Below are 24,358 nucleotides of genomic sequence, written 5' to 3'. Positions count from 1 at the left end.
GGAAAGGGTCCAGAGGAGGGCCACAAAAGTGATCAGTGGGCTGGAGCACCTTTCCTATAGTGTTGAAGTTGTTCCCTTGGAGAAGAGAAGGCACAAGGAAGGGCTCATAGCAGCCTTCTAGTACCTGAAAGAGGCCTACAAGAAAGCTGGGGAACACTGCTTACAAAGGCTTGTAGGGATAGGATGAGAGGAATGGTTTTAAACTAGAGCAAAGTACATTAAGATAGGACATTAGGAAGAGGTTCTTTACTATGAGGGTGGTGGAGGTGGGCATTGGTCTCTCTTCCCTAGTAACAAGCGACAGACTGGGAGGGAGTGGCCTCGACTTGCCTGAGGAGAGGTTTAGACTAGATATTAAGTAAAAAATGTTTACTGAAAGTGTGGTCAGTCCCTGGAACAGGCTGCCCAGGGAGGTGGTGGAGTCACCATCCCCGAGAAGGTCCAAAGATCTTGTACACATGGCACTGTGGGACACAGTTTAGTGGCCATGGCAGTAGGTTGATAGTTGGACTCAATGATCTTAGAGGTCTTTTACAGCAAAACCAATTCTATGATTCTATGACTCTAACCTCAGCTCTGCAAATACTACACAGAATTTCATACACCAGCAGCAAATCAAATCTCCATTAGTACCACTGACTTCATTCTTTACCTGGAATGATTCTCTCCAGAGACCTCTAATTTAAGTATAGATATCCTAGATAACCCAAGAGTCCTGAAAATGAAATAGCTTCTATGATATAAGCAGCAAGAATCAATAACCATTATATGCATAAAGACACTTTAATGTATGAGGCATATGGGTATCCAAGTCATGCCACCACCAAACCAGTTCACTTTCATGATATGTAGGCACCAAGGACAGGTGGGATTGTGTTCCTTGGAGAACACTTTGGGTGGTTTGGGTCCCCAAGATGCTCCAGGTGCTCAGGGTACTCAGTCCAAGAAAGACACTGAGGTGATGGAGTGTATTCAGAGAAGGACAATGAAGCTGATGAAGGGTCCAGAAAACAGGTCTGGTGAGAAGCAGCTGAGGGAACTGGGAGTGTTTAGTCTGGATAGATGGAAACTGAATGGAGACCTCATTGCTCTCTACAACTCCCTGAAAGGAGGTTGGAGCCAGGTAGTGTTTGTCTTTTTTCCCTTGTAACAAGTGATAGGATGAGAGGAAATGGCTTCAAGTTGTCCCAGAGGAGGTTTAGGTTGGATATTAGAAGAAACTTCTTCAATGAAAGGGTTATCAAACACTAGCACAGGCTGCCCAGGGTGGTGGTTGAATCCCCATCCCTGGAGATGTTTCAAGGAGGCAGAGATGTGGTACTGAGGGACATGGTTTAGCACCAGCCATGGCAGACTTACAGAATGGTTGGACTCTGTGATCTTAAAGGGCTTTTCCAACCAAAATGATTCCATGACTATGTTATTCTAAGACTTCATAGATCTGTAAATAGAACTTCTCTAGAAGAGAAGAGGTGAGTGGAGAATTTGTCCCTGTACATGAGCATAGGCTGTGTTGAGGGTTTGCTTTGGGCAACAAAATAATTAGCTGTGGCCAAATCTCTGAAGCACAGAACTCAAGGAATAATTGCTGTTGTCAAATAAGCAATCTTAGCAATAAGCTTTACAGATTCAATCATGATATTTATGAAGAGTTAGGAGGGCAGAAAAAGGGGGAGTTGTTCCATAGAAATATCTGCCCCATATGTTTCCCCAGAGCCCAGGGTTTCACACAAAGCAGAACAAATCACACTCTTAGCAATTCTGTTACATTCCATGCAGCTGCATGCTGCAGGCCATGACACCCTAAACCCATGTTGATTATTCTGCAGCACTACAGGCTGCAAAGCTGCACTTCACATTGATATGGGTCACGAACTGGCTGAAGGGGGGGCCCAGAGAGTGGTGGTGAATGGTGCCACATCCAGCTGGCATCTGTCACTTGGCCCAGGACTGTTCAGTATCTTTATTGATGATCTGGACGAGGGGATTGAGTCCAGCATCAGTAAGTTTGCAGATGATACCAAGCTAGGAGCAGGTGTGGATCTGTTGGAGGGTAGGAGAGCCCTGCAGAGGGTCCTGGACAGGCTGGATGGGTGGGCAGAGGCCAATGGGATGAGATTGAACAAGGCCAAGTGCAGGGTTCTACACTGTGGCTACAGCAATCCTAAGCAATACCACAGGCTGGGGACAGAGTGGCTGAGAGCAGCCAGGCAGAGAGGGACCTGGGAGTGCTGGTAGATAATAGATGAAGATGAGCCAGCAGTGTGCCCAGGTGGGCAGGATAGCCAATGGCATCCTGGGCTGGATCAGGAGCAGTGTGGCCAGCAGCATAAGGGAGGTTATTCTTCCCTTATACTCAGCACTGGTCAGGCCACACCTTGAGTGCTGTGTCCAGTTCTGGGCTCCTCAATTCAAGAGAGATGTTGAGGTACTGGAAGGTGTCCAGAGAAGGGTGACAAAGCTGGTGAGGGGCCTGGAGCACAGCCCTGTGAGAAGACAGGCTGAGGGAGCTGAGCCTGGAGAAGAGGAGGCTCAGGGCAGACCTCATTGCTGTCTACAACTCCCTGAAGGGAGGCTGTAGCCAGGTGGGATTGGTCTCTCCTGCCAGGCACCCAACAACAGAAGAAGGGGACACAGCTTCAAGTAGTGCCAGGGCAGGTCTAGGCTGGATGTTAGGAGGAAGTTGTTGTCAGAGAGAGTGATTGGCATTGGAATGGGCTGCCCAGGGAGGTGTTGGAGTCGCCGTGCCTGGAGGTGTTGAGGCAAAGCCTGGCTGGGGCACTTGGTGCCATGGTCTGGTTGATTGGATAGGGCTGGGTGCTAGGTTGGAGTGGATGATCTTGGAGGTCTCTTCCAACCTGCTTGATTCTATGACTCTATGACATTTGAAGTCAAACTTGATGGGGTCCTGAGCAACCTGATCTAGTTAGCGATGCCCCTGCTGACTCCAGAGGGTTTGGACAAGATGACCTTTGAGGGTCACTTGCAACCTTCCATAATGCATAAGATGCATTATGATATTCTGTAATTCTGTTTGCTTCTAGGACATGTTCCTCTAGAGAGGCAAGGTCTCATGGACACCCTGAGTATGTCTCCTCAGCAGTGTGTCTGTCTGCTATCCTTGAAATATTCCACAGCCCACCATGAGACCTGTTTTTCAGACAGTATAAACCATGGGGGATTTATAGCCTTTATCTCAGCTGCCACAGTCTTTCCACTGAGTAATCCACAGCAAATATCACACCCATAGGAAGCCTCGCCTTCTGCAGCTTACAGGCTAGCTGTACAAAATGCACTCAGTATCTTGTTTCCAAAGTCTGATATAAGTGGTCCTGAGTGAAGCTGAAAATCTTGTACCTTGTATCAGTAAGCAATAGAAAAGACCCTAAAAACCATGCTATAGTGTCACCAGTCAGTGAAAGAGTCCAGATCAACATTAGTGCAAACACAGAGAAATACAAACAGAAAGCAAGTCACCAGTCTGTAGCTCACAGTGCATAGTATCACAGTTAAAGTGCAAGATCCACTTAAGTGACCCTAAAAGAAAACTGAAAGATTAATTTCTTTTTGCCAGCTGGAGATAAATCTGATTTAAGGCTTGGGTTTGTTGAAAATGTGTTTGCTGAAAATCAAGCAGTATCTGCTCTTTTAACTTGGTGGTGTATGTCACTGTGCAGTGCCAGGTAGCTCCTCTGTTTCTCACCACATTTAATATGATAGTGAAATTATGCTAGCATTTCTTCTAGGGAAAGAACCCTCTGCTCACAGGGGAAATGTGAAAATGATGCAAGCAGTAGTTTCAAGCACCAGGTTTGGCAAACTGACCTTTGCTGACACTGTGGAGCAGTTTACTTATGACAATCTCATTTAGAGTAATACAAATGGATATATGAAACTAGCTGTAGTTGGCAGTAGCTAGTGGATTACTGATAGTTTGTTTCCTCTGAATCATTCCTCTGGTTTGCAAAGACTGACCTTATCTAGAAAAACAGCTCCATGTAGGCACAGACACACAGAAACCTTGCTGCATCAGAAGCAGAACTGAGCTTGAACTAGATCTTCCTTGTGTTTCATTTGTTACACACAAATAACAAAGTCAGAAAAATAGGTCTGGGTATTTCCTTTGGAGGGCTTCAGAGTATAAGGGCTCTAGAGAGGGAACTGCAAAGGCTGGATTGATGAGCCAAAGGCCATGATATAAGGTTCATTGCTACGTGCAGGTCCTGCACTTGGGTCACAACAACTTCATGAATGCTCCAGGCTTGGGGCAGAGTGTTTTGAAAGCTGCCTAGCAGAGAAAGACTTGGGAGTGCTGCTTGAGTATGTGCCAGCATGTGCCTAGGTGATCAAGAAGACCACCAGCATCCTGGCCTGGATCAGCAATAGTGTGACCAGCAGGACTAGTGAAGTGAAGGTACCCTGTACTTGGCACTGTTGAGGCTGCATCTCAACTACTACATTCAAATTTGGGTTCTTCATTAAAAGGACACTAAGGAGCTGCAATGGTCCAAAGGTATGTGTGTGGTGACAGATGCATTTGCAGTCATATACATCTCCACATGGGCACAATAAACATAGACAAATCTCTAGAACAAACAGCAAAATGCAGATTGTCCTTCAGTGTAATTAATTTAGTATTTAGGTCATCTTTCCACCTAGGGCTTAGGCAACACAAGGCAAAATGGTTACTACAGGTAAATAGGCTTGAAAAAACAACCATTTCCTTCAGAACGAGCTACTTCCATTCCTCACTGATTTTCTGCAGCAGAACAATGGATTCTTATCCTCCTAAAAAGGTTTAAGATTTCTGGGTTTGCTTTTCATCTAAGTCCTACATTTTGTTCCTTTGAGAAGAACCATTCCCATTCTCCTCCACCGCATATTGATTAATATGCTTAAAGACAAGTTGATCAGTTTTCAGTCCTGTGAACCATTTTTGAGTCAGGAAATCTATTTTTGCTGTTTGTTTCTTCATTTTGGCTTTTCATTTATGTTCCATTTGGCTTCCATAGAAGTAGCTGTAACTCCTTATTATGTCACAGCTTATATCCTGTGGTGTAATTTGGATGTAACCTGCTATGCATGATTAGTGACATTGCCAATGGTCAGAATGGAGGTCAGCAAAACAGAGTGTGTCCTGTCAACAGTTCTCACAGCAATAAACATGCAGGTTGGAGCTTTTTAGGTACAGGTGTCTTGAGGTAGCTGCAAGACAACAGAGTTTCATACCAAAACTAACTCCTAGAGTGAGAGACTGTGAACAAATGCCATAATGCTCTGCTCTGCTGGTCATGATATTCTGCAAGAAGCTATCTAGAAAAGGTGATGGAAGTGAAGCTATCTGTAAACACTTACTGCAAGGAAGATCTGAAGAGAACTGTGAGCCACTTCTATGTACTGATATTCAAGCAAACACCCCGAGACAGTGATGTAACGATGGTCCTCTGGTGCCCAGTCTGGTGCTGGGGTTACTGAGGTCACAGTGCATCCTGGCCCATTCTCCATCCACCAAGAGCGATGCATTGAGATGTTAAAGGTCAGAATGAGATCTGTTTCCTGCAAAAGAACAAGTGAAGGATTAATGTGCTGGGATGGTATCAAATGAAGAAGCCAAAAGCAATGATAAAAGTGCACTGTCACATGGAAGTGAGTGGAGTTTGCCTGCAGCAAGCACAAGGAGATGTACCTTGGCAGGAAGGATTGCTTTGGAGCAGAAGAATAACCCTGCAAAACAAGATCTGTTGTTAGACAATCTGGTTGCCTAGACTATAGCAGTCATGCCTACAATGCTTATTTATAATACTGATCAATACTTAATGGGTGAGCGTCAGGAGGATGCAACCAGTCTGCCCAGTGACAGGACAAGAGGTAAGGGGCACAAGCTTGAACATAGGAAATTCCATTTAAACACAAAGAATTTCTCCAATTCGAGGGTGGCAAAGCACAGGAACAGGTTTCCCAGTGAGGTTCTGCAGTCTCCATCTCTGGATGCATTCAAAACCCACCTAGACACTGTGTAACCTGCTCCAGGTGAACCTATTCTGGTAGGGTGGTGGGACTAAATGGTCTCCAGAGGTGTCATCAAAGCCCTACCATTCTTTGATTCTGTCATTTCCCTCACCCTGCTCATTTTCCTGTGGAAACCGTAAGTATTGATGGACATCCACATTTACACAGCAACCTTCTTCTCACAGAATCATAGAATCATCCAGGTTGGAAGAGACCTCCAAGATCATTCAGTCCAACCTAGCACACAGCCCTGGCCAGTCAACCAGACCATGGCACTAAGTGCCTACTCCAGGCTTTACTTCAATGCCTCCAGGCATGGCAACTCCACCACCTCCCAGGGCAGCCCATTCCAATGCCAATCACTCTCTCTGCCAACAACTTCCTCCTAACATCCAGCCTAGACCTCCCCTGACGCAACTTGAGGCTATATCCCCTCATTCTGTTGCTGGCTGCCTGGGAGAAGAGCCCAATCCCACCTGGCTACAGCCTCCCTTCAGGGAGCTGCAGACAGCAAAGAGGTCTGCCCTGAGCCTCCTCTGCTGCAGGCTGCACACCCCCAGCTCCCTCAGCCTCTCCTCACAGGGCTGTGCTCCAGGCCCCTCCCCAGCCTTGCTGCCCTTCTCTGGACATGTTCCAGTATCTCAACATCTCTCTTGAATTGAGGAGCCCAGAACTGGACACAGCACTCAAGGTGTGGCCTGACCAGTGCTGAGTACAAGGGAAGAATAACCTCCTTGTCCTGCTGGCCTGCTCAGTTCCTGAAAATATAGCTTGTATTTTGGTGGTCTGATGTTCCAAATTCTGCAAGAGTCCTTTAGACAAAGCAGGCTTCCTAGAATTTAATATATATTGGGGCATCTGCAAGCAGTTTTGTCTGAAGGGCTCTGTAAAGGAGACCTGTGGTAGCTCTACTGAAATATTGCACCAGAGGTAGAAAAAAAGATGCAACTTATTTTAATTAAATGACTGTATTTGTTAGTTTTATTTTATTTTTGTTTACTTATTGTATTTTTAACTTAATTTTATTAATTTTATTATATAATTTACTTTTATTTTATTATTTATTTTTATTGTATAATTTATTTTGTTTGATTTATTTTATTATATTTTGATTTATTTTTTTATTTTTAAAATTTTATTTTATGAGTTTTTAACAAGCAAAACCTCTATGTAATGAATCTCTTAGATTTATAGAATCATAGAATCAGTCAGGGTTGGAAGGGACCACTAGGATCAGCCAGTTCCAACTCCCCTGCCATGGGCTGGGATACCCTACCCTAGAGCAGGCTGCCCACAGCCTCAGCCAGCCTGGCCTCAAACACCTCCCTGGGCAACCCATTCCAGCCTCTCACCTCTCTCATGCTCAACAACTTCCTCCTCACATCCAGCCTGAACCTATCCACCTCAGCTTTGCTCCATTCGCCCCCAGTCCCTGAGAGTCTAAAAAGTCCCTCCCCAGCTTTTTTGTAGCCCACTTCAGATATTAAAAGACCACAAGAAGGTCACCTGGGAGCCTGCTCTCCTCCAGACTGAACAGCCCCAACTCCCTCAGTCTGTCCTCATAGGAGAGCTGCTGCAGCCCTCTGATTTCTACTGTCCTAGGAGTCTGGAAGCAAAGAGCCAGCAAATGTTGCCTTATCTTAAGCTGTTTAGCTTGTTAAAAGGAGGGGCAGAGACCTGCAACCTTCCACTCCTATGCAGCTATTGCAGTGGAGTAACCAGTCAGCTGTGCCTTCCATTAAGTCTGCCTTTATAAATAGTTCATAAAGGATTAATAAATGATTAATACACATCATAAACAATACTATGGATATGACTTCCATAAATTATGCTTGGTTGCACATTACTTGAGGCTGGAATACGTAGTTACAACAAAACTATGGACTTTGTGGATTCTGTAATAGCCTACAGTGTTTACCAACCCTTTGTAAATAATGTATAAGGGTAACCTCATTGTAAAGTGTGACTATCCAGGCTGTGTGCACATGTGCTCAGTCATGCAAAAGCAAAAACCTGCTTTTAAGTAATGTCTTTGCAGACCCAAACTCTCCCCACACCTAACCTACATTTCCCCCCCCCCCTCCCCCAGCCTGTTGATGACATGAATAATTAAGATGCTCATAAAGATTTCAAACTCTAACTATTTAATTAGGTTTACCATGCCAAAAGGAATAGAATGCTATTCTGTAGCAGATATGTTGTGGACACATTTCCCTCCCTTCCAAAAGAGCCATTTTACAGTCCTGGTTATTTTCCTGCTTGGCATCAGTGTGCAGAGGTTTGGGGCAACGATATGAGTACCTGAACTGTGAGTACCATTTACACTGTTGTATAGCTGAACAGATTCCCTTGCAACTCTTGCTCAACACTGCAGAGAATTCGCATGTTTAAAATGCTCCAATTATTTCCTTGCCTAAGCACACTCAGCTTTCAGCTAGAAGTAGGCACCATAAAGGTTTTGGTTGTATTTACCTTCCATTCTCACAACAGCCCCACCCAGCAAACAACAACCTGTGTGAGAGAGTGTATGATGCTTCACATGAATTTAGCCACCCAACTGCCTTCGAGCATTTCAAAGTGATTAAAGAAACAGTGAACAGAATCACACAACTTTAGGGGTTGGAAAAGACCTCCAGAGGTCATCCAGTCCAACCCCCCTGCCAAAGCAGGATTACCAGGGTAGTTCACACAGGAATGCACCCAGGCAGGTTTTGAGTCTCCAGAGGAGACTCCACCAGCTCTCTGGGCAGACTGTTTCAGGGCTCTGTCACCCTCACTGTAAAGAACTTTCTCTTCATGTTGAGGTGGAATCTTCTGAACATTTGCATAAGCTATGCACCTACAGCTATAAATGTTCAGCCCCAACAAACATCTACCTCCTCTGGACCACTCCCCACCAAAGCTGCAGACCCTGGAAAGTGTGTGTCAGATATTTCTTGGAAATGTTTTTTTTTTTTTTCCCTTACATTTAAGCCAGAAGACTCCTTTATTTTCTAGAGTGAGGGGTACTTGCAGCCCCTCAGGATCACACTGGCCTTCTCAGCTGGTGGAAGAAGTTGAAGAATGGGTATCTGTGACAGTTTGAGCTAGCTCCTGGCTTAGGGAATAACTGCAAATGGAAAATTCCTGGAATCTTCCAAAGAATCATAGAATCAACCTCAGAAACCCCCTTATGTGCAGGGTGAGCTGGAAAAGAGTGCTAAGAAGTTGTTAAAAGAAGAATGATTAGTTGGGTTACACAGATGCAGGCAGCAAGTTAACACAGCAAGCAGGCAGCCACAGACTGACCTTAACTTTCTTTGTGTCCTTGTTTTCATATGTCTTAGCAGAACGAATGGACAATACACACATCACTATTATTTTCTTTTCACAGCCAATTATCTAATTTCTCTCATTAAAATGTTCTCATTAGCCTCAAACCAAAACACAGTTTCTTCTGGCTTGGTGGCTTCCCTATTTTGATTTCTCTAAATACAGGGCAGGGTCCTGTGCTGTTGCTATGCTATGTACATATATATGTAAATACACTCTGCATAAATTTATTACTTCTGTTTATACTGTTCTATTTAGTTCTTTTCTAAGTGCAATTTAATTTTGACTTTCCAAATTCTGAGTTGTGGTAGATTTAGTTCTGGGCCCTTCAATTCAAGAGAGATGTTGAGATACTGGAACATGTCCAGAGAAGGGCAGCAAGGCTGGGGAGGGGCCTGGAGCACAGCCCTGTGAGGAGAGGCTGAGGGAGCTGGGGGTGTGCAGCCTGCAGCAGAGGAGGCTCAGGGCAGACCTCTTTGCTGTCTGCAGCTCCCTGAAGGGAGGCTGTAGCCAGGTGGGATTGGGCTCTTCTCCCAGGCAGCCAGCAACAGAATGAGGGGATATAGCCTCAAGTTGCGTCAGGGGAGGTCTAGGCTGGATGTTAGGAGGAAGTTGTTGGCAGAGAGAGTGATTGGCATTGGAATGGGCTGCCCTGGGAGGTGGTGGAGTCACCATCCCTGGAGGTATTCAAGCAAAGCTTGGATGGGGCACTTAGTGCCATGGTCTGGTTGATTGGACAGGGCTGGGTGCTGGGTTGGACTGGATGATCTTGGAGGTGCCTTCCAACCTGGTTGATTCTATGATTCTATGATACATAAAGTTATCTGGGGGGGAGGGAGGGATATCCAATCAAACCCCTAATAATATCTTTGGAGTAACTGCGCTTAAAGCAATAGATTTATTCCTGAATGACTTGACCGGAATCCATCACGTTACTGTCAGAAGACTCTAAGCCATGCTAGTTACCATGGAAAAATTTTAACCTCTAGTCTCTTCTCAGAGACACAGAATGAATAGAACTCATTGTCTGGCTCTATTTTATCATTTGCAATACCTCCAAAAGAATTGTGATGGACTGAAAACATTTTACAAAGCACAGACAAAGGATGAGAAATGCATTTCTTGAAAGAGAAAGGGATAAACTGTCCTGCAGGAGCTGAGTATTTGTTATGCGTCTGCCAGAGGAAGTTAAAGAATCAGGAGGAGCTAAACATGAAAATCAAAACTGGGCTATGTGGTTAGAGCATCATTGCTCAAGAGACAGTTATGTCTGCTTACAAACGATGCAGTAACCTAAAACTTTACAGGTTAAAAGCATCAGTAAATTCCCAAGTCACACAACAAATATAATCACACCTTAAAATATTTAGGATTACATATGTAAATGAACCTTCACAAAGTCCAGCTTTCTTCCATCCCTTCACTTACCCTCAGATGATTTTCTGCAATAATTTGTTGCATTTAGAAAGTTCCCTCGTCCTCAAACCATCTTTTGTCAGTTAAACTGAATGCTGTGCTAGGGACTACATCATAGAACAGCAGAATCAAAGGCGGCACTGGGCTGGAAAGATCGTCTAGTCACCTCCCTGCAGTGAGCAGGCACATCCTCAGCTAGATCAGACTGCTCAGAGCCCCAGCAAACTTGACCTTGAATGTCTCCAGGGATGGGGCCCCCAAAATCTCCCTGGGCAACTTGTTCCAGTGCTCCCCCACCCTCACTGTAACAAACCTCCTCCTAATGCCCAATCTAAACCCACTCTGCTCTAGTTTCGTTTTGTCAGAGCAGAGCACAGTGGCAGAATCACCTCTCTCTATCTGCTGGTCATGCTTCTTGCAATGCAGCCCAGGATCACAGGCTCACAGGATGTTAGGGGTGGGAAGGGATCCAAAGAGACCATCAGTTCTAACCCTCTGTTATGAAGGGGCTGGTTGAAATCTGAGTCTGGGGTGAAATGCAGTGAGGCCGATGCAAAAGTCATTAAATAATTTATCAATATACACAAAGATAATTTCCCCAAACTTATTTACAGCTGCCCACACGAGGTCTTGGATGCAGTCAGCAGAACTATGTCACAGAATGTCTCTGCACAATGGAATCTTGAAAGGTTTTAGAGAGGTCTTTGACAGAGACTCTGGCAGCTTCATTCACCGCTTGTGAGGTTGATTAAATCCCTTTAGCAGCTTGAATAAAGAGTTCAGAATACTCACTGGTCCTCATGTCTGTGGCCCAGAACATAGGCAGGAAAATATCCAACAGAAGTCCTGTGCTGAATTCCACCTGGGCTGCGATGTGCAATCGGCTGCTGGCTGAGGGGCCTGAGGGGGCAGGCGAGCGAGGCAGGAAGCAGCACCCAGCTCCTTATTCACCTGCTCACCCCCGTTACAGGGCAATGGCCGAGGCTCAGGGGCTCACTGCCACACAGCTCCCAACCACCTCTGGCAGTCACCCAAAGAGCCCCAAGAAAGGCAGACCCCACAGGCTGCTCTCCCCCAAAAACGGGGGGCGCATTCGCCTGGCACGCCACAGGGGCGCAGGCCTCAGGAAACCCCTCTCAGGCGACCGGATCAAACCGGACCAGGCTGTCTGGGTTAGGAAACCCCTCTCAGGCGACCGGATCAAACCGGACCAGGCTGTCTGGGTTAGGAAACCCCTCTCAGGCGACTGGATCAAACCGGACCAGGCTGTCTGGGTCTGTCCTGTTTTCCCCCTCTGGCTGCAGTGCAGACAGGCAGGTCAATATGTCTGGACAAGACAGGACATGCTCGAGCCCATTTTGTGCCCTCTGGGACTCTCCACCATGCCCTCCTGCCGGAGCAGGACCACACAATCTAGCACAGGTCACACAGGAACACATCCAGACAGGCCTTGGAAGGCTCCAGAGAAGGAGACTCCACAACCTCTCTGGGCAGCCTGTGCCAGTGCTTTGGGACCCCTACAGGAAAGAAGTTGCCCCTTGTGTTGAGCTGGAACCTCCTGTGCTGCAGCTTATACCTATTGCTGCTTGTCCTGTGCCAGGGCACAAATGAGCAGAGCCTGTCCCCCCTCTCCTGACCCCCAGCCCTCAGATAGCTATGAACATTGATCAAATCCCCTCTCAGTCTTCTCTTCTCCAGACTAAACAGCCCCAGGCACTGTAGCCTCTCCTCATCAGGCAGTGCCCTCCAGTCCCCTAATCATCCTCGTAGCCCTCTGCTGGACCCCCTCCAGCAGATCTCTGTCTCTCTTTAAGTGGAGAGCACAAAACTGAATGCAGTATTCAAAATGGGGTCTCACCAGGACAGAATAGAGGGGAGGAGAACCTCCCTTGATCTGCTGGACACACTCCTCCTAATACACCCCAGGATCCCATTGGCTTTCTTGGCCACAGGGGCACATTGCCATGCCTGGGTAACTTGTTCTCCACCAGGCCTTCCAGATCCCTCTCCACAGGGCTGCTTTCCAGCAGATCACCTCCCAGCCTGTACTGGTGCAGTTTGTTACTCCTTCCCTTCTGGGCTGCAAGTGCCTATTGCTGCCTCATGTCCAGCTTCTCATCCACCAGTACCCCCAGGTCATTTTCCACAGGACTCTTCACTATCTTCATTATCAAACCGTTTTGATAATGAGGATTGTTCTGGCCCCGGTGCAGGACCTTGCACTTGGCCTTGTTGAATCTTGTGAGATTCCCCTGGGCTCACTTTCCCAGCTTGTCCATGCCCCTCTGGATGACATCCTGTCCCTCTGGCATATCAACCACACTATTCAGCTTGGTGCCACCTGCAAACTTGCTGAGTGGGCACTCGGTCTCACTGTCTACATAATAATAAGCTTGTTTTGCCCAGGAATAGCCTTTTGCTGCTTGCCAGTAAAAAACTACAGTTTTTTATCAGATCTATATTATCACAGTATCACAGTATTATCAGGGTGGGAAGAGACCTCACAGATCATCAAGTCCAACCCTTTACCACAGAGCTCAAGGCCAGACCATGGCACCAAGTGCCACGTCCAGTCCTGCCTTGAACAGCCCCAGGGACGGCAACTCCACCACCTCCCCGGGCAGCCCATTCCAGTGTCCAATGACTCTCTCAGGGAAGAACTTTCTCCTCACCTCCAGCCTAAATTTCCCCTGGCACAGCCTGAGGCTGTGTCCTCTTGTTCTGGTGCTGGCCACCTGAGAGAAGAGAGCAACCTCCTCCTGGCCACAACCACCCCTCAGGTAGTTGTAGACAGCAATAAGGTCTCCCCTGAGCCTCCTCTTCTCCAGGCTAACCAATCCCAGCTCCCTCAGCCTCTCCTCGTAGGGCTGTGCTCAAGGCCTCTCCCCAGCCTCGTCGCCCTTCTCTGGACACGCTCAAGCATCTCAATGTCCCTCCTAAACTGGGGAGCCCAGAATTGAACACAGTACTCAAGGTGTGGTCTAAGCAGTGCAGAGTACAGGGGCAGAATGACCTCCCTGCTCCTGCTGGCCACACCATTCCTGATGCAGGCCAGGATGCCACTGGCTCTCTTGGCCACCTGGGCACACTGCTGGCTCATGTTCAGGCAGGTATCAATCAGCACCCCCAGATCCCTCTCTGTCTGGCTGCTCTCAGCCACTCTGACCCCAGCTTGTATCTCTGCATGGGGTTGCTGTGGCCAAAGTGCAGCACCCTGCACTTGGAGCTATTGAAGCCATTCCCTTGGCCTCTGCCCATCTGTCCAGGCGGTCAAGGTCCCGCTGCAGAGCCCGTCTGCCCCTCCAACCCAGCCACATCTGCCCCCAGCTTAGTGTCATCTGCAAACTTGCTGATGACTGACTCCATGCCCTCATCCAGATCATCTATGAAGATGTTAAAGAGGAAATATTCTATTTCTATTGCTGAGTAATCAGCAAAACACTGTGTTGCTTCCTCTGTTCATAAAACAGACCTGATACCTATTCCAGAAAAGCTATATTCCTGGATTTGTTATAAAAGTAGATACAAATAAATCCTACCAAAGCTCCAAATTAAAATCTTAAAGAACTTGGAATAACGTGGTTGAGAAACCTTTCAAGGAGTGTAGCTATTAGATATTAAACCAATTAAGAGACAAGATAAACTTCAGAAAGCAAAAGAGGAAGCAGACATGAAATCTGGTTCTGGTAAGGTTAGACATCCCTGGTTCAGGTCAAACTGGAATAAGAATGATAATGAAATCAGATTTTGACAAGCCTGAGTGTTAGTTAGAGCCTCTACATTCCTGTTGCCAAAAACATGTAGGATAAGAATAAATATAGAAAGAGTCTTTTCACTGCAAGGTCATAGAATCACAAAGTCACAGTATTATGGGGGTTCTAAAGGACCTCTGGTGATCATCTAGCCCAACCTCTTTGCTAAAGCAGGTTGCACAGGAATGAGTCCAAGTGGGTTTTGAAAGCCTCCAGAGAAGGAGACTCCACAACCTCTCTGGACAGCCTGGTCCAGTGCTCCAGCACCCTCACAGGAAAGAAGCTTCTCCTTAGATTCAAGAGAAACCTCCTGTTTTCTAGTTTGCATCCTTGGGTACCCACTAGGCACCATTGAAAAGAGTCCAGCCCCATCCTCATGACTTGCACTCTTTAGATATTTATATCCACTTAAAGTCATCTGCTGCAGAGTGAAATATTCTTAGGTGCAAACTGTTATGGGCTTTGAACTTTGCTACAACCCTTAAACCATGCCCCTGTATACTGCTGTCTTAGTAGAGCATCTCCTATTGCTTACTAGTGAAGGGCACCCAGCTCTTACTTCTCAGTAAGCAAGCTGTTAAGGATTTGAATCTCCCTGCAGAACTGGGAATGCCAAGGAGGGGATGATGTGTCTGTCACTAACATCTCTTGCAGGGAAAACATGTAGAGCTATTTTTGAAAAAACTCCATTTGCTCTTTGCTTTCTTCACTGTTTGAATACAGTTTCAGTGGACATAGACAAAGTCCACAGTGGAAGCTGGGAATTTGTCATACTCTCCAGTGTATCTGCAGTCTGTTTTCTTCCCAACATCTGTGGCTCCTACACTGTACAGGGAAATGCAGAGAAATGGTCTGATGAGCCTTGAAGCTATGAAACCTAACGAGAACTGTTGATATACATTGGGCATGCCAATAGAGTGTTGTTCAGCTTGTGTGTCCAGGAAGATTTCATTATCCTAAATTCAACAAACAGCTGCTTCCTTCATGGACACAGAAATACATCTGCATGAGCTTTACTGGTGATCAGTGTGCTGCTTTTGTGAATCCTGCTGTCTCTTAATGAAAACTCTTGCATTAAAGTAGATGTTGCTATTTATCAAGGAGGTAAAAAAACCCTCAACAAACAGGAAGTTATTTAGTGGGATATGTGCAGGGCAATGGTTTGAAATGAGAACTAGGTAGATTTAGGTTGGAAATTAGGAGGAAGTTCTTTACAGTAAGGGTAGAGAAATACTGAGAGGGGTTGGCCAGAGAGGTGGTGATGGCATCATCCCTGGAGACATCCAAGGTGAAACTTGATGGGGCCCTGAGCAACTTGATCTCGTTAAAGATGTCCCTGCTCACTGCCAGGAGACTGCACAAGATGACCTTCGAGGGAGCCTTCCAACCCAATGCATTCTGTGATTCATTCTGTGACTTGTAGAGAGCAGGACAAATACAGCAGAATTAGACAAAGGCTATGTCTTGGTTCTACTTTAAATTCCCAGAGACTCAAATATATTTGATAGAACCAATAACAACTTTACAGAGTGCCCTTCCCTCTTCCCCCTTCTTTCCCAAAGGAAAGGAATTAGATGTAGAGAGAGAGAGAAGGTAAGCACACTCAAATAAATCATCTCTCTCTAACTTGGTAGTTAAAAAGAAAAGTAGTTTAATGATAAATTAAAAAGGTATCTGAGGTAGGGAAGTTACAAAGGTATAGGGAAGAGAAAACAAATACACAGTGTGTAAATCCAGCCAGATTTTGATGATAAGGGGTTTGTCTGCCTCATGGGTGATGGCCATGTGGTAAGAACCAGGAACAGGATGGTGATGCTGGAAGAAAGGAGGCAGGGAGTGCAGAGAGAGAGAACAGGAAGCCCCCCTGCTTTTATAGACCTTTAGACAGGAAGGGGGAATGGGCTAACCATGAATCACCTGGTGGTGTTCAGACCCACCCCTGCCAAGGGGTCAAGACCACCTAGGGTCAGGTTGAAAGTTACTCCTCCCTGGAGGGCGAACTCTGTGCAGGCTAGAGTTTGGAGGTCTCAGAGACTCAGATCCCAGTGATCAGAAGCTGAGACATCTTCAGATTGGGTCTTTAATTTTACTTCAGCTTAGTTTGTAAAAAAAAACAACATTGAGCTCTGACAGTTTTGTGCCTGTGTTTAATGCAGTAGATAACAACATTTGCTGGGGTTAACTGCACAGTACAGAGCATTTTCCAGCTGAGGACAGCTGATGACAGAACATGGCAGCAGAAAGCTCTGGAAGAGCTGCCAGGAATTAACACAACCTTCTTTGCATTGAGAAGCAGCAGGGAGACAGCAGTGCTCAAAATGAAGATAGCTCTGTGTGCATTGTATTACTACAAGCACATACTAGTAAGCATATGATCTCTGTAGTAATCACAGTGCATTGCTGCTGCAATGGTTTTTATTGGGTGTAGTTAGAGAAGCTGATTTCAAACACAGCACCAAGAAGAAAAACCAAGCAGCAACAATTCAGAGTGGCTCTCTTTGGAAGTTCAGGAGATCTCACAGGCTCAGGGAAATTAAACTGGGCTGATTTCAACGGTTGTGGCTTGCTGTGTTGTGGGAAATAAGATTCGTCCATTTCTCTAATGAGGAATTGCTGAAATCTGTGCAAACCTGCCAAGCTCTTGCACCAGTTTTGTCAAACACAACCATGTAGCTGCTTGTTTCATTTTTCAAACTCAGGCTGGCAAGAACAGGCTGCTTGGAGACTGAACGATCACACAAGGTTTCAGTGATAGAAGATCAGGGTCTGAAAGCATTTGTAGTTCTGGATGCCTAGGATGCACAGAGGCCTCTACAGGCATTTTTTTCCCCTTCTGTTATCTCATTTTTCCATTAAAACTACTCCTGTCAGGCAGTACCACTTTCTCATGCAAGCAGACCTTTTCCTGTCTAAGGAAAAACTGCCCTCACTGAAGAGCCAAAATACAGCTTGAGAGCTGTGTTTCTTTTCCCCTTTAGTTTTAATTTATCTTTCTTTTCCTTTGCAACCCACAGTGGATATACAGGAAATAATTATTGTATATTTGTGTAGAGATCATGGATATTTAAAGTTCCTGATTTTTTTTTTATCTCACTGCATCTGAACTGATATTTAGCCTCCTCACTTTTTTTCTATGTGTGTGATGCTTTCCTTTTCATGCCTCCCCCCCCCCCCCCCCCCCCATTTCACTAACCTAGAACCCTATTCCTTAATCTCTTCTTATAAAACCATTTTGTACCAGTATAATTACAAATTGGATAAGGAATTTGATTTACGCACAGGTCATCAACCAGACAAGATCTAACCAGTATGAATCTACCCAAGGAATTTACTTCTGAAATTCAATCATGAAAAACAAGAAAAAAATGTCACAATATTCTGTTAGAAATGTTTCAAATGTGTCTTAAGTCATTTCCAAAGTAGTCATAGAACCATAGAATCAACCAGGTTGGAAGAGACCTCCAAGCTCAGCCAGTCCAACCTAGCACCCAGACCTAGACAATCAACTAGACCATGGCACTAAGTGCCCCAGCCAGGCTTTGCTTACACCTCCAGGCATGGCAACTCCACCACCTCCCTGGGCAGCCCATTCCAATGCCAATCACTCTCTCTGCCAACAACTTCCTCCTAACATCCAGCCTAGATCTCCCCTGGCACAGCATGAAAGAAAGAGATGACTAAGGTGTTCTGATTTGCCTCTCTAAAATGGCACTAGAGTGGTTTATTACTGAAACCACAGAATGATGGAGCAATAGAATCACTACAGGTGGAAAAGACATTTAAGACCCTGAACTAGAATGGTTTATTACTGAAACCATGGAATCATGGAACAAAAGAATTACTACAGTTGGGAAAGACTTTTAAGACCCTGAACTAGAATGGTTTATTACTGAAACCATGGAATCATGGAACAATATAATCACTACAGTTGGAAAAGACCTTTAAGATCTTCAAGTCCAACATTCTTCCCAACACCTCCATGACCCTAGACCATGTGCTGAAGTGCCACATCTACTCATTTGCTTTAACACCTCTGGGGATGGTGACTCCACCAGCTCCCTGGGTAGTCTGTTCCAATGCCTGATCACCCTTTCAGGAGAGATTTTCTTTTCCTAATATCCATCCTAAATTTCCTCTGGAATGCTATAAAATAATCCTCCCAAATCGTAGGTACTGCTATAGGGACTGACATGTTCACTTACTATTGCATTATTTGATACTTATCAATACTCTTATGAAATTGTTAGTGCTGCAATCACAGGTATCTTAATTATGATCTTCATATTTTCTGATGTTGGAATATGCACATTGACAAACCCACCAATTTTTAATCACTCTGTTTCCACTCATTTCAAAAAGATACCTGTTAAACTGCAGAATATTAATTTAATCAGCTCAGTGGCATCGACATTTTTCATTAACATCTTTGTTCAAAAACTTCCTATCTGTGTAGTTCCTCAATTAAAAATGCCATAAAAGTAAAGTAGAAGCTCTCCCTTTTGAAAAGTTAAAATGATTATTACTGTCCCATGAATATTTTTCATATTTAAAAAGATATTTTTAGCCTAAGAATGTTCTGGCTAAAGATCCTTTGATTTTTGTAGAGAGCAAGAGAATTAAGACTGTCCCAGTCCAGTGCTCTCAGGAGGGAAGAAAAGTTGCAGTCCCTGTGCTGTCACATAGGAATTTTAATTTAGCTGTTCATAGAATCATAGAATCAGTCAGGGTTGGAACGGACCACAAGGATCAGCCAGTTCCAACTCCCCTGCCATGCCCAGGGACACCCTACCCTAGAGCAGGCTGCCCACAGCCTCAGCCAGCCTGGCCTTAAACACCTCCAGCCATGGGGCCTCAACCACCTCCCTGGGCAACCCATTCCAGCCTCTCACCACTCTCATGCTCAACAACTTCCTCCTCACATCCACTCTGAACCTACCCACCTCCAGCTTTGCTCCATTCCCCCCAGTCCTGGAACTCTCTGACAGCCTAAAAAGTCCCTTCCCAGATTTTTTGTAGCCCCTTCAGATCCTGGAAGGCCACAAGAAGGTCACCTGGGAGCCTCCTCTGCTCCAGACTTCACAGCCCCAATTCTTTCAGTCTGTGCTCACAGCAGAGCTGCTGCAACCCTCTGAGCATCCTCCTGGCCCTGCTCTGGACACGCTCTGGCATCTCCACATCCCTCTTGTCCCAGGGGCTCCAGAACTGGATTCAGTACTTCAGGTGGAGTCTCACCAGAGCAGAGTAGAGGCAGAAAATCACCTCCCTAGACCTGCTGGCCACACTTCTCATGCAGCCCATATCTGAGCATTACAAATGTGTAATACCTTAGAAAATGACCTGCTGAAGGACTTAGGCTTGTGCCATGATAAAGCACACTGAAAGAAGCAGCCGAGCAGAGGCACAGGCATCTCAGAGCAGCAGCCAGCTCTTGAATCTAATCTATTTCTCACTGGGGAGTAATCAGGGGTATCATTCTGGAATTGGGAGAATTTGTTGAAGGAAACTGAGGTAAATGTAATGCCTTGGTTTTCACAAATTGCCATTCTGTGAGGAAAGCAACTTGCTTCCAAACATCGTTAATGTGGGGGTGCGGCGGGCAGGAGGCCACTGACTTAGGACTCCTGATTTAGGGCAGGGGCCCAAAGCTGAAAAGAGGAAGGTGGCACCTGGGCTCTTTTCCCATACTGAAGGTGTGTTCTAAGAAACAAAACCACCAAAGAATGTTATGATTGGAGCTGAATCCCCATCCCTGGAAGTGTTTCAAAGAGGCAGAGACGTGGTGCTGAGGGACATGGTTTAGCAGCAGGCTTAGCAGAGTAACCGAATGGTTGACTCTATAATTTTAGGTCTTTTCCAGCTGAAACAATCCTGTGATGACATGTGATGACATGCAATTCAGTGTGCTTCTGGATCTCTTTTTTCAAGTGCTTGTTCTGCATGGTCTTTCTGTGTTGACTGGATGGGGCTGGGTGATAGGTTGGACTGGATGATCTTGGAGGTCTCTTCCATAGAATCAACCAGGTTGGAAGAGACCTCCAAGATCATCCAGCCCAACCTATCCAACCTGATTGATTCTGTGGTTCCCAAACCCTGGTTATTTGAGCTGAAAAAAGCATGATTTCACAATATATCACTATTAGTTTATTATGAGTAAGGCATAATCCTTTTGAAGAAGTTTAAGCTCTTTAGCCTCTTGAGACTGTTTCATTTTCTCATTGTAAATGGTAAAGAAGGTATGTCTCTTGCCTTGGTTTACTCAGGCAAATACACAGATCAATACTGCTTAGAATTTGCAGACACTAATATAAATAACCTCTTAATTCTAAATAAAAACCTTCTAAGCACAAGGACAGCTTACATTTGGATAATAGCCAAAAGACTACACAGAGCTTCTAGGGAGTTGGGAACGACGTCCTGCAGTCTGCAAAAGACAGGTGTAGGCCTTGAGTAAAAGGACAGGATGAAATAAATATCCCTTTTGTAGAATAAATGATTCACTGAGTTGCCAAACCACCTCAAGAATACTTTGCTTGATCGTGCTCTAAAGGTACAATTTTAGCATGGTCCAATGTTTAGTAAGGAGGGATGCAGAAGTACATGGTGTAGAAGTTAAATATCAGTAGGGTTAAAGAGAGTGTGCAGAAAGAATTCCCAGATCACAGGATATTAGGGGTTAGAATGGACCCAAGGATATCATCAAGTCCAACCCCCCTGCCAGAGCAGGACAATACTCTCTGACACAGATCACAGAGGAACACATCCAGACAGGCCTTGAAAGGCTCCAGAGGAGACTCCACAACCTCTCTGGAAAGCCTGTTCCAGTGCTCTGTGTGATGTGCTTTGCTCAGTGTCCCTTGGGGTGACCTTCTTGTGGCCTTCCAGAATCTGAAGGGGACCTAAAAAAAGGCTGGGAAGGGACTTCTTAGGCACTCAGGGAGTGCCAGGACTGGGGGGAATGGAGCAAAGCTGGAGGTGGGTAGGGTCAGACTGGACATGAGGAAGAAGTTGTTGAGCATGAGAGCGGCAAGAGCCTGGAAAGGGTTGCCCAGGGAGGTGGTTGAGGCCCCATGGCTGGAGGCGTTTAAGGCCAGGCTGGATGGGACTCTGGGCAGCCTGCTCTAGGGTAGGGTGTCCCTGGGCATGGCAGGGGAGTTGGAACTGGCTGATCCTAATGGTCCCTTCCAATCCTGACTGATTCTATTACACAGTGTTAGGTGTTGTAAAACCAAATGCATGTGCAGTGATAATATCTTTCCTATGATTTATTTTCTTTAATCTTTTGAAATGTAAATAATTCTTTTAAAACCATAGAATCACAGAACTATTTAGGCTGGAAAAGACCTTTAAGATCATCGAGTCCAAGCATTCTGTAACTCTGACAGATCTGGTGCTAAACCGCATCCCTCAGCACCATGTCTCTGTGTCTTTGAAAAACCTCCAGGGATTGCCTTAAAAGCTCAGTTAATTCAGGACCCCAGAGTGGAGCTCATGTCTGCTTTTTTGTTTGTTTGAATTGGCCTCTGCTGTCAAATCTAGGGGAAAAAAAAAAAATCTATGATATGAAGCATGTGCAGGAAAAAGTAAACTCACAGAAACACAAAAATCACAGACTGGTAGAGGCTGGAAGACCCCTCTGAAGAACATCTAGTCCAAGCCCTCTGTCAGAGCAAATCATTCAGGAACATATCCAAATGAGTTTGGAATGCCTCCAGAGATGGAGACTTTACAGCCACCATGGGCAGCCTACTTCAAAGCTCTACCACTCTCAAAGGGAAGACTTTTTTTCCCTTATGTTTATGTGGACCCTCCTGTCTTCCAGTTTGTGTCCATTGCCCCTTTTTCTGTCACTGGACACCACTGAGAAGAGTCTGGCTCCATCCTCCTGACAATTGCCCTTTAGATATTTATATAGTAGACCTGAACAAACACTGTTGTTATCCCAGAAGTGATGGTGGGAAATGTGAAATCATTGCCATGCAGAAGTGCTTCACGAAACATCAGGACAAGGACAAACACATTCAAAGCACTTCCAGCCAGCAGCGATTTTATGCACAGTAAGATTTCAGAATAATTAAAAAGAAGCAAAGAAGAGTAGAGAAATTACCAAAAATCACATGGAGTCAGCTTAGTTTGATTCAGATCTAGCCCAAGTGACTATTTCAAGAGGGGTTTATTTCTATGGGGGAGGCTAGAGTGAGCTCAACTATCCACCTGAAATGCATAGCTCATCCTTGCCACCCACTTGCATTCTCAGTATGAAATAAAATAGCTAGATTTAAATTGCTTGAATTCCTCTGCAGTCAATAGAAAGGACCCAGATGAAAGAGAGTGCTAAATATTCCTGAAGGGGTCTGGAAAGCTGCTCAGGGAACCTAAAGGTTGAACATGAAGCCAGCCACAGACTGCTGGCAAGGAAGCCCAGAGGCAGCAGTGGAAGTGTGGCCATCTCTATACAGCCTCTGCCCTGCTCAGGATCTGATGTACAACAGCTATTCTGCATCCACTATTTCAGGCTCTTAGACTATAATTTACTCCACTTCTGACCAGGCTGATAGATGTCATCATCCACAGAACTAGATGCAGATCTGCAGCTGTACAGCTTTTGTGTGGCTTGCAAATTTAAGCCAGTAAACCAACCGTGAGATCAGTGGACCATAGCAATGTGCAGTGCCTGTGTGTAGCATTCTGTGTCGCTGCTGCTGAATCGTACAATCACAGAATGCCAGGGGCTGGAAGGGACCTCAAGAGATCATCTGGTCCAGCCCCCCTGCCAGACCAGGATCACCCACAGCAGATCACACAGGAATGCATCCAGATGGTTCTTGAATATCTCCAGAGAGTGAGATTCCACAACTCCCCTGGGCAGGGTTCTGTCACCCTCACAGAGAAAAAATTCTTCCTCAGGTTCACATGGAACCACCTATGCCTCAACTCCCACTCACTGCCCCTTGTCCTCCCACTGGGCATCACCCAGCAGAGCCTGGCTCCATCCTCCTGGCATTCAGCCCTTACATATTTATAGACATTGATGAGGTCACCCCTTAGTCTCCTATTCCCCAAGCTCCAACCTCAGCTCCCTCAGGTTCACCTCATAAGGAAGATGTTCAACTTCTTTCATCATATTTGTGGCTCATGTTGGACTCTCTCAAGTAGCTCTCTGTTCTTCTTGAGCTGGAGGCTCAGAATCAGACAATTCTCCAGTTGAGTCCTCACCAGGGCAGAGTAGAGAGGAAGGAGAACCTCCCTTGACCTACTAACCACAACCCTTTTCATACACCCAGAATGGCATTGGCTTTCCTTGCCACAAGAGCACACTGCTGGCTCATGGCCATCCTTCCATCTGCCAAGACTCCCAAGTCCTCCTCCCCTTCGCTGTTCTCCAGCAGGTCAGTCCCCAACCTATTCTGATCCCTGGCGTTGTTCTTTCCCAGGTGCATGACTCAACACTTGCCTCTGGTGAACTTCCCTCAGTTTCTCCCTACCCAGGTCTCCAGCCTAAGTCTCCCTGGATGGCAGCACAACTCTGGTGTGGCAGCCACTCCACCCAGCTTGGTGTCGTCAGCAAACTTGCCCTCACCCAGGTCATTAACAAACACACTGAATAATACCACTCCCAGTAATGCACCCTAAATGTTCCTAACAAGGATATCCCTGAGCATTAGGTTGACATATTTTACACCTAGGTGTGAGTGTTACCAATTTTAAGGGATTCACAGCTGCAGCTCTATCAGGCAACACTGGAGAACCTATTGTCACAGTTTTGGTGCTTGTGTGGCAATTGCTCCTTTTGCCTGAGCTATGCCTACCCCATAGACTTTGAAAGGCATCTCTAGTTTCTGTCTGAAAGGTCCTAGCTATTTTTCCTACTG

The 24,358-nt window shown here is 45.7% G+C and overlaps 1 protein-coding gene across 4 annotated transcripts in view; it reads right to left on the bottom strand.

Moving 5' to 3' along the window:
* NKAIN2 (sodium/potassium transporting ATPase interacting 2) overlaps positions 1–24,358 on the bottom strand; it is a 621,679-nt gene that overhangs the window by 87,838 nt on the left and 509,483 nt on the right. For all 4 annotated transcript variants that reach the window (XR_010308140.1, XR_010308142.1, XR_010308141.1 and 1 more), the window contains one exon: positions 5,356–5,556. Coding sequence is in view for 1 of the 4 variants with exons in the window: in XM_064170099.1 (XP_064026169.1) it covers positions 5,356–5,556 (201 nt within the window). In the remaining 3 variants the exon portion in view is untranslated. The remainder of the gene's footprint in view (positions 1–5,355; positions 5,557–24,358) is intronic.

Source organism: Pogoniulus pusillus, chromosome 33 (assembly GCF_015220805.1).
Source record: "Pogoniulus pusillus isolate bPogPus1 chromosome 33, bPogPus1.pri, whole genome shotgun sequence".
NCBI lineage: Eukaryota > Metazoa > Chordata > Aves > Piciformes > Lybiidae > Pogoniulus > Pogoniulus pusillus.
This window is presented reverse-complemented; position numbering and strand designations above follow the sequence as displayed.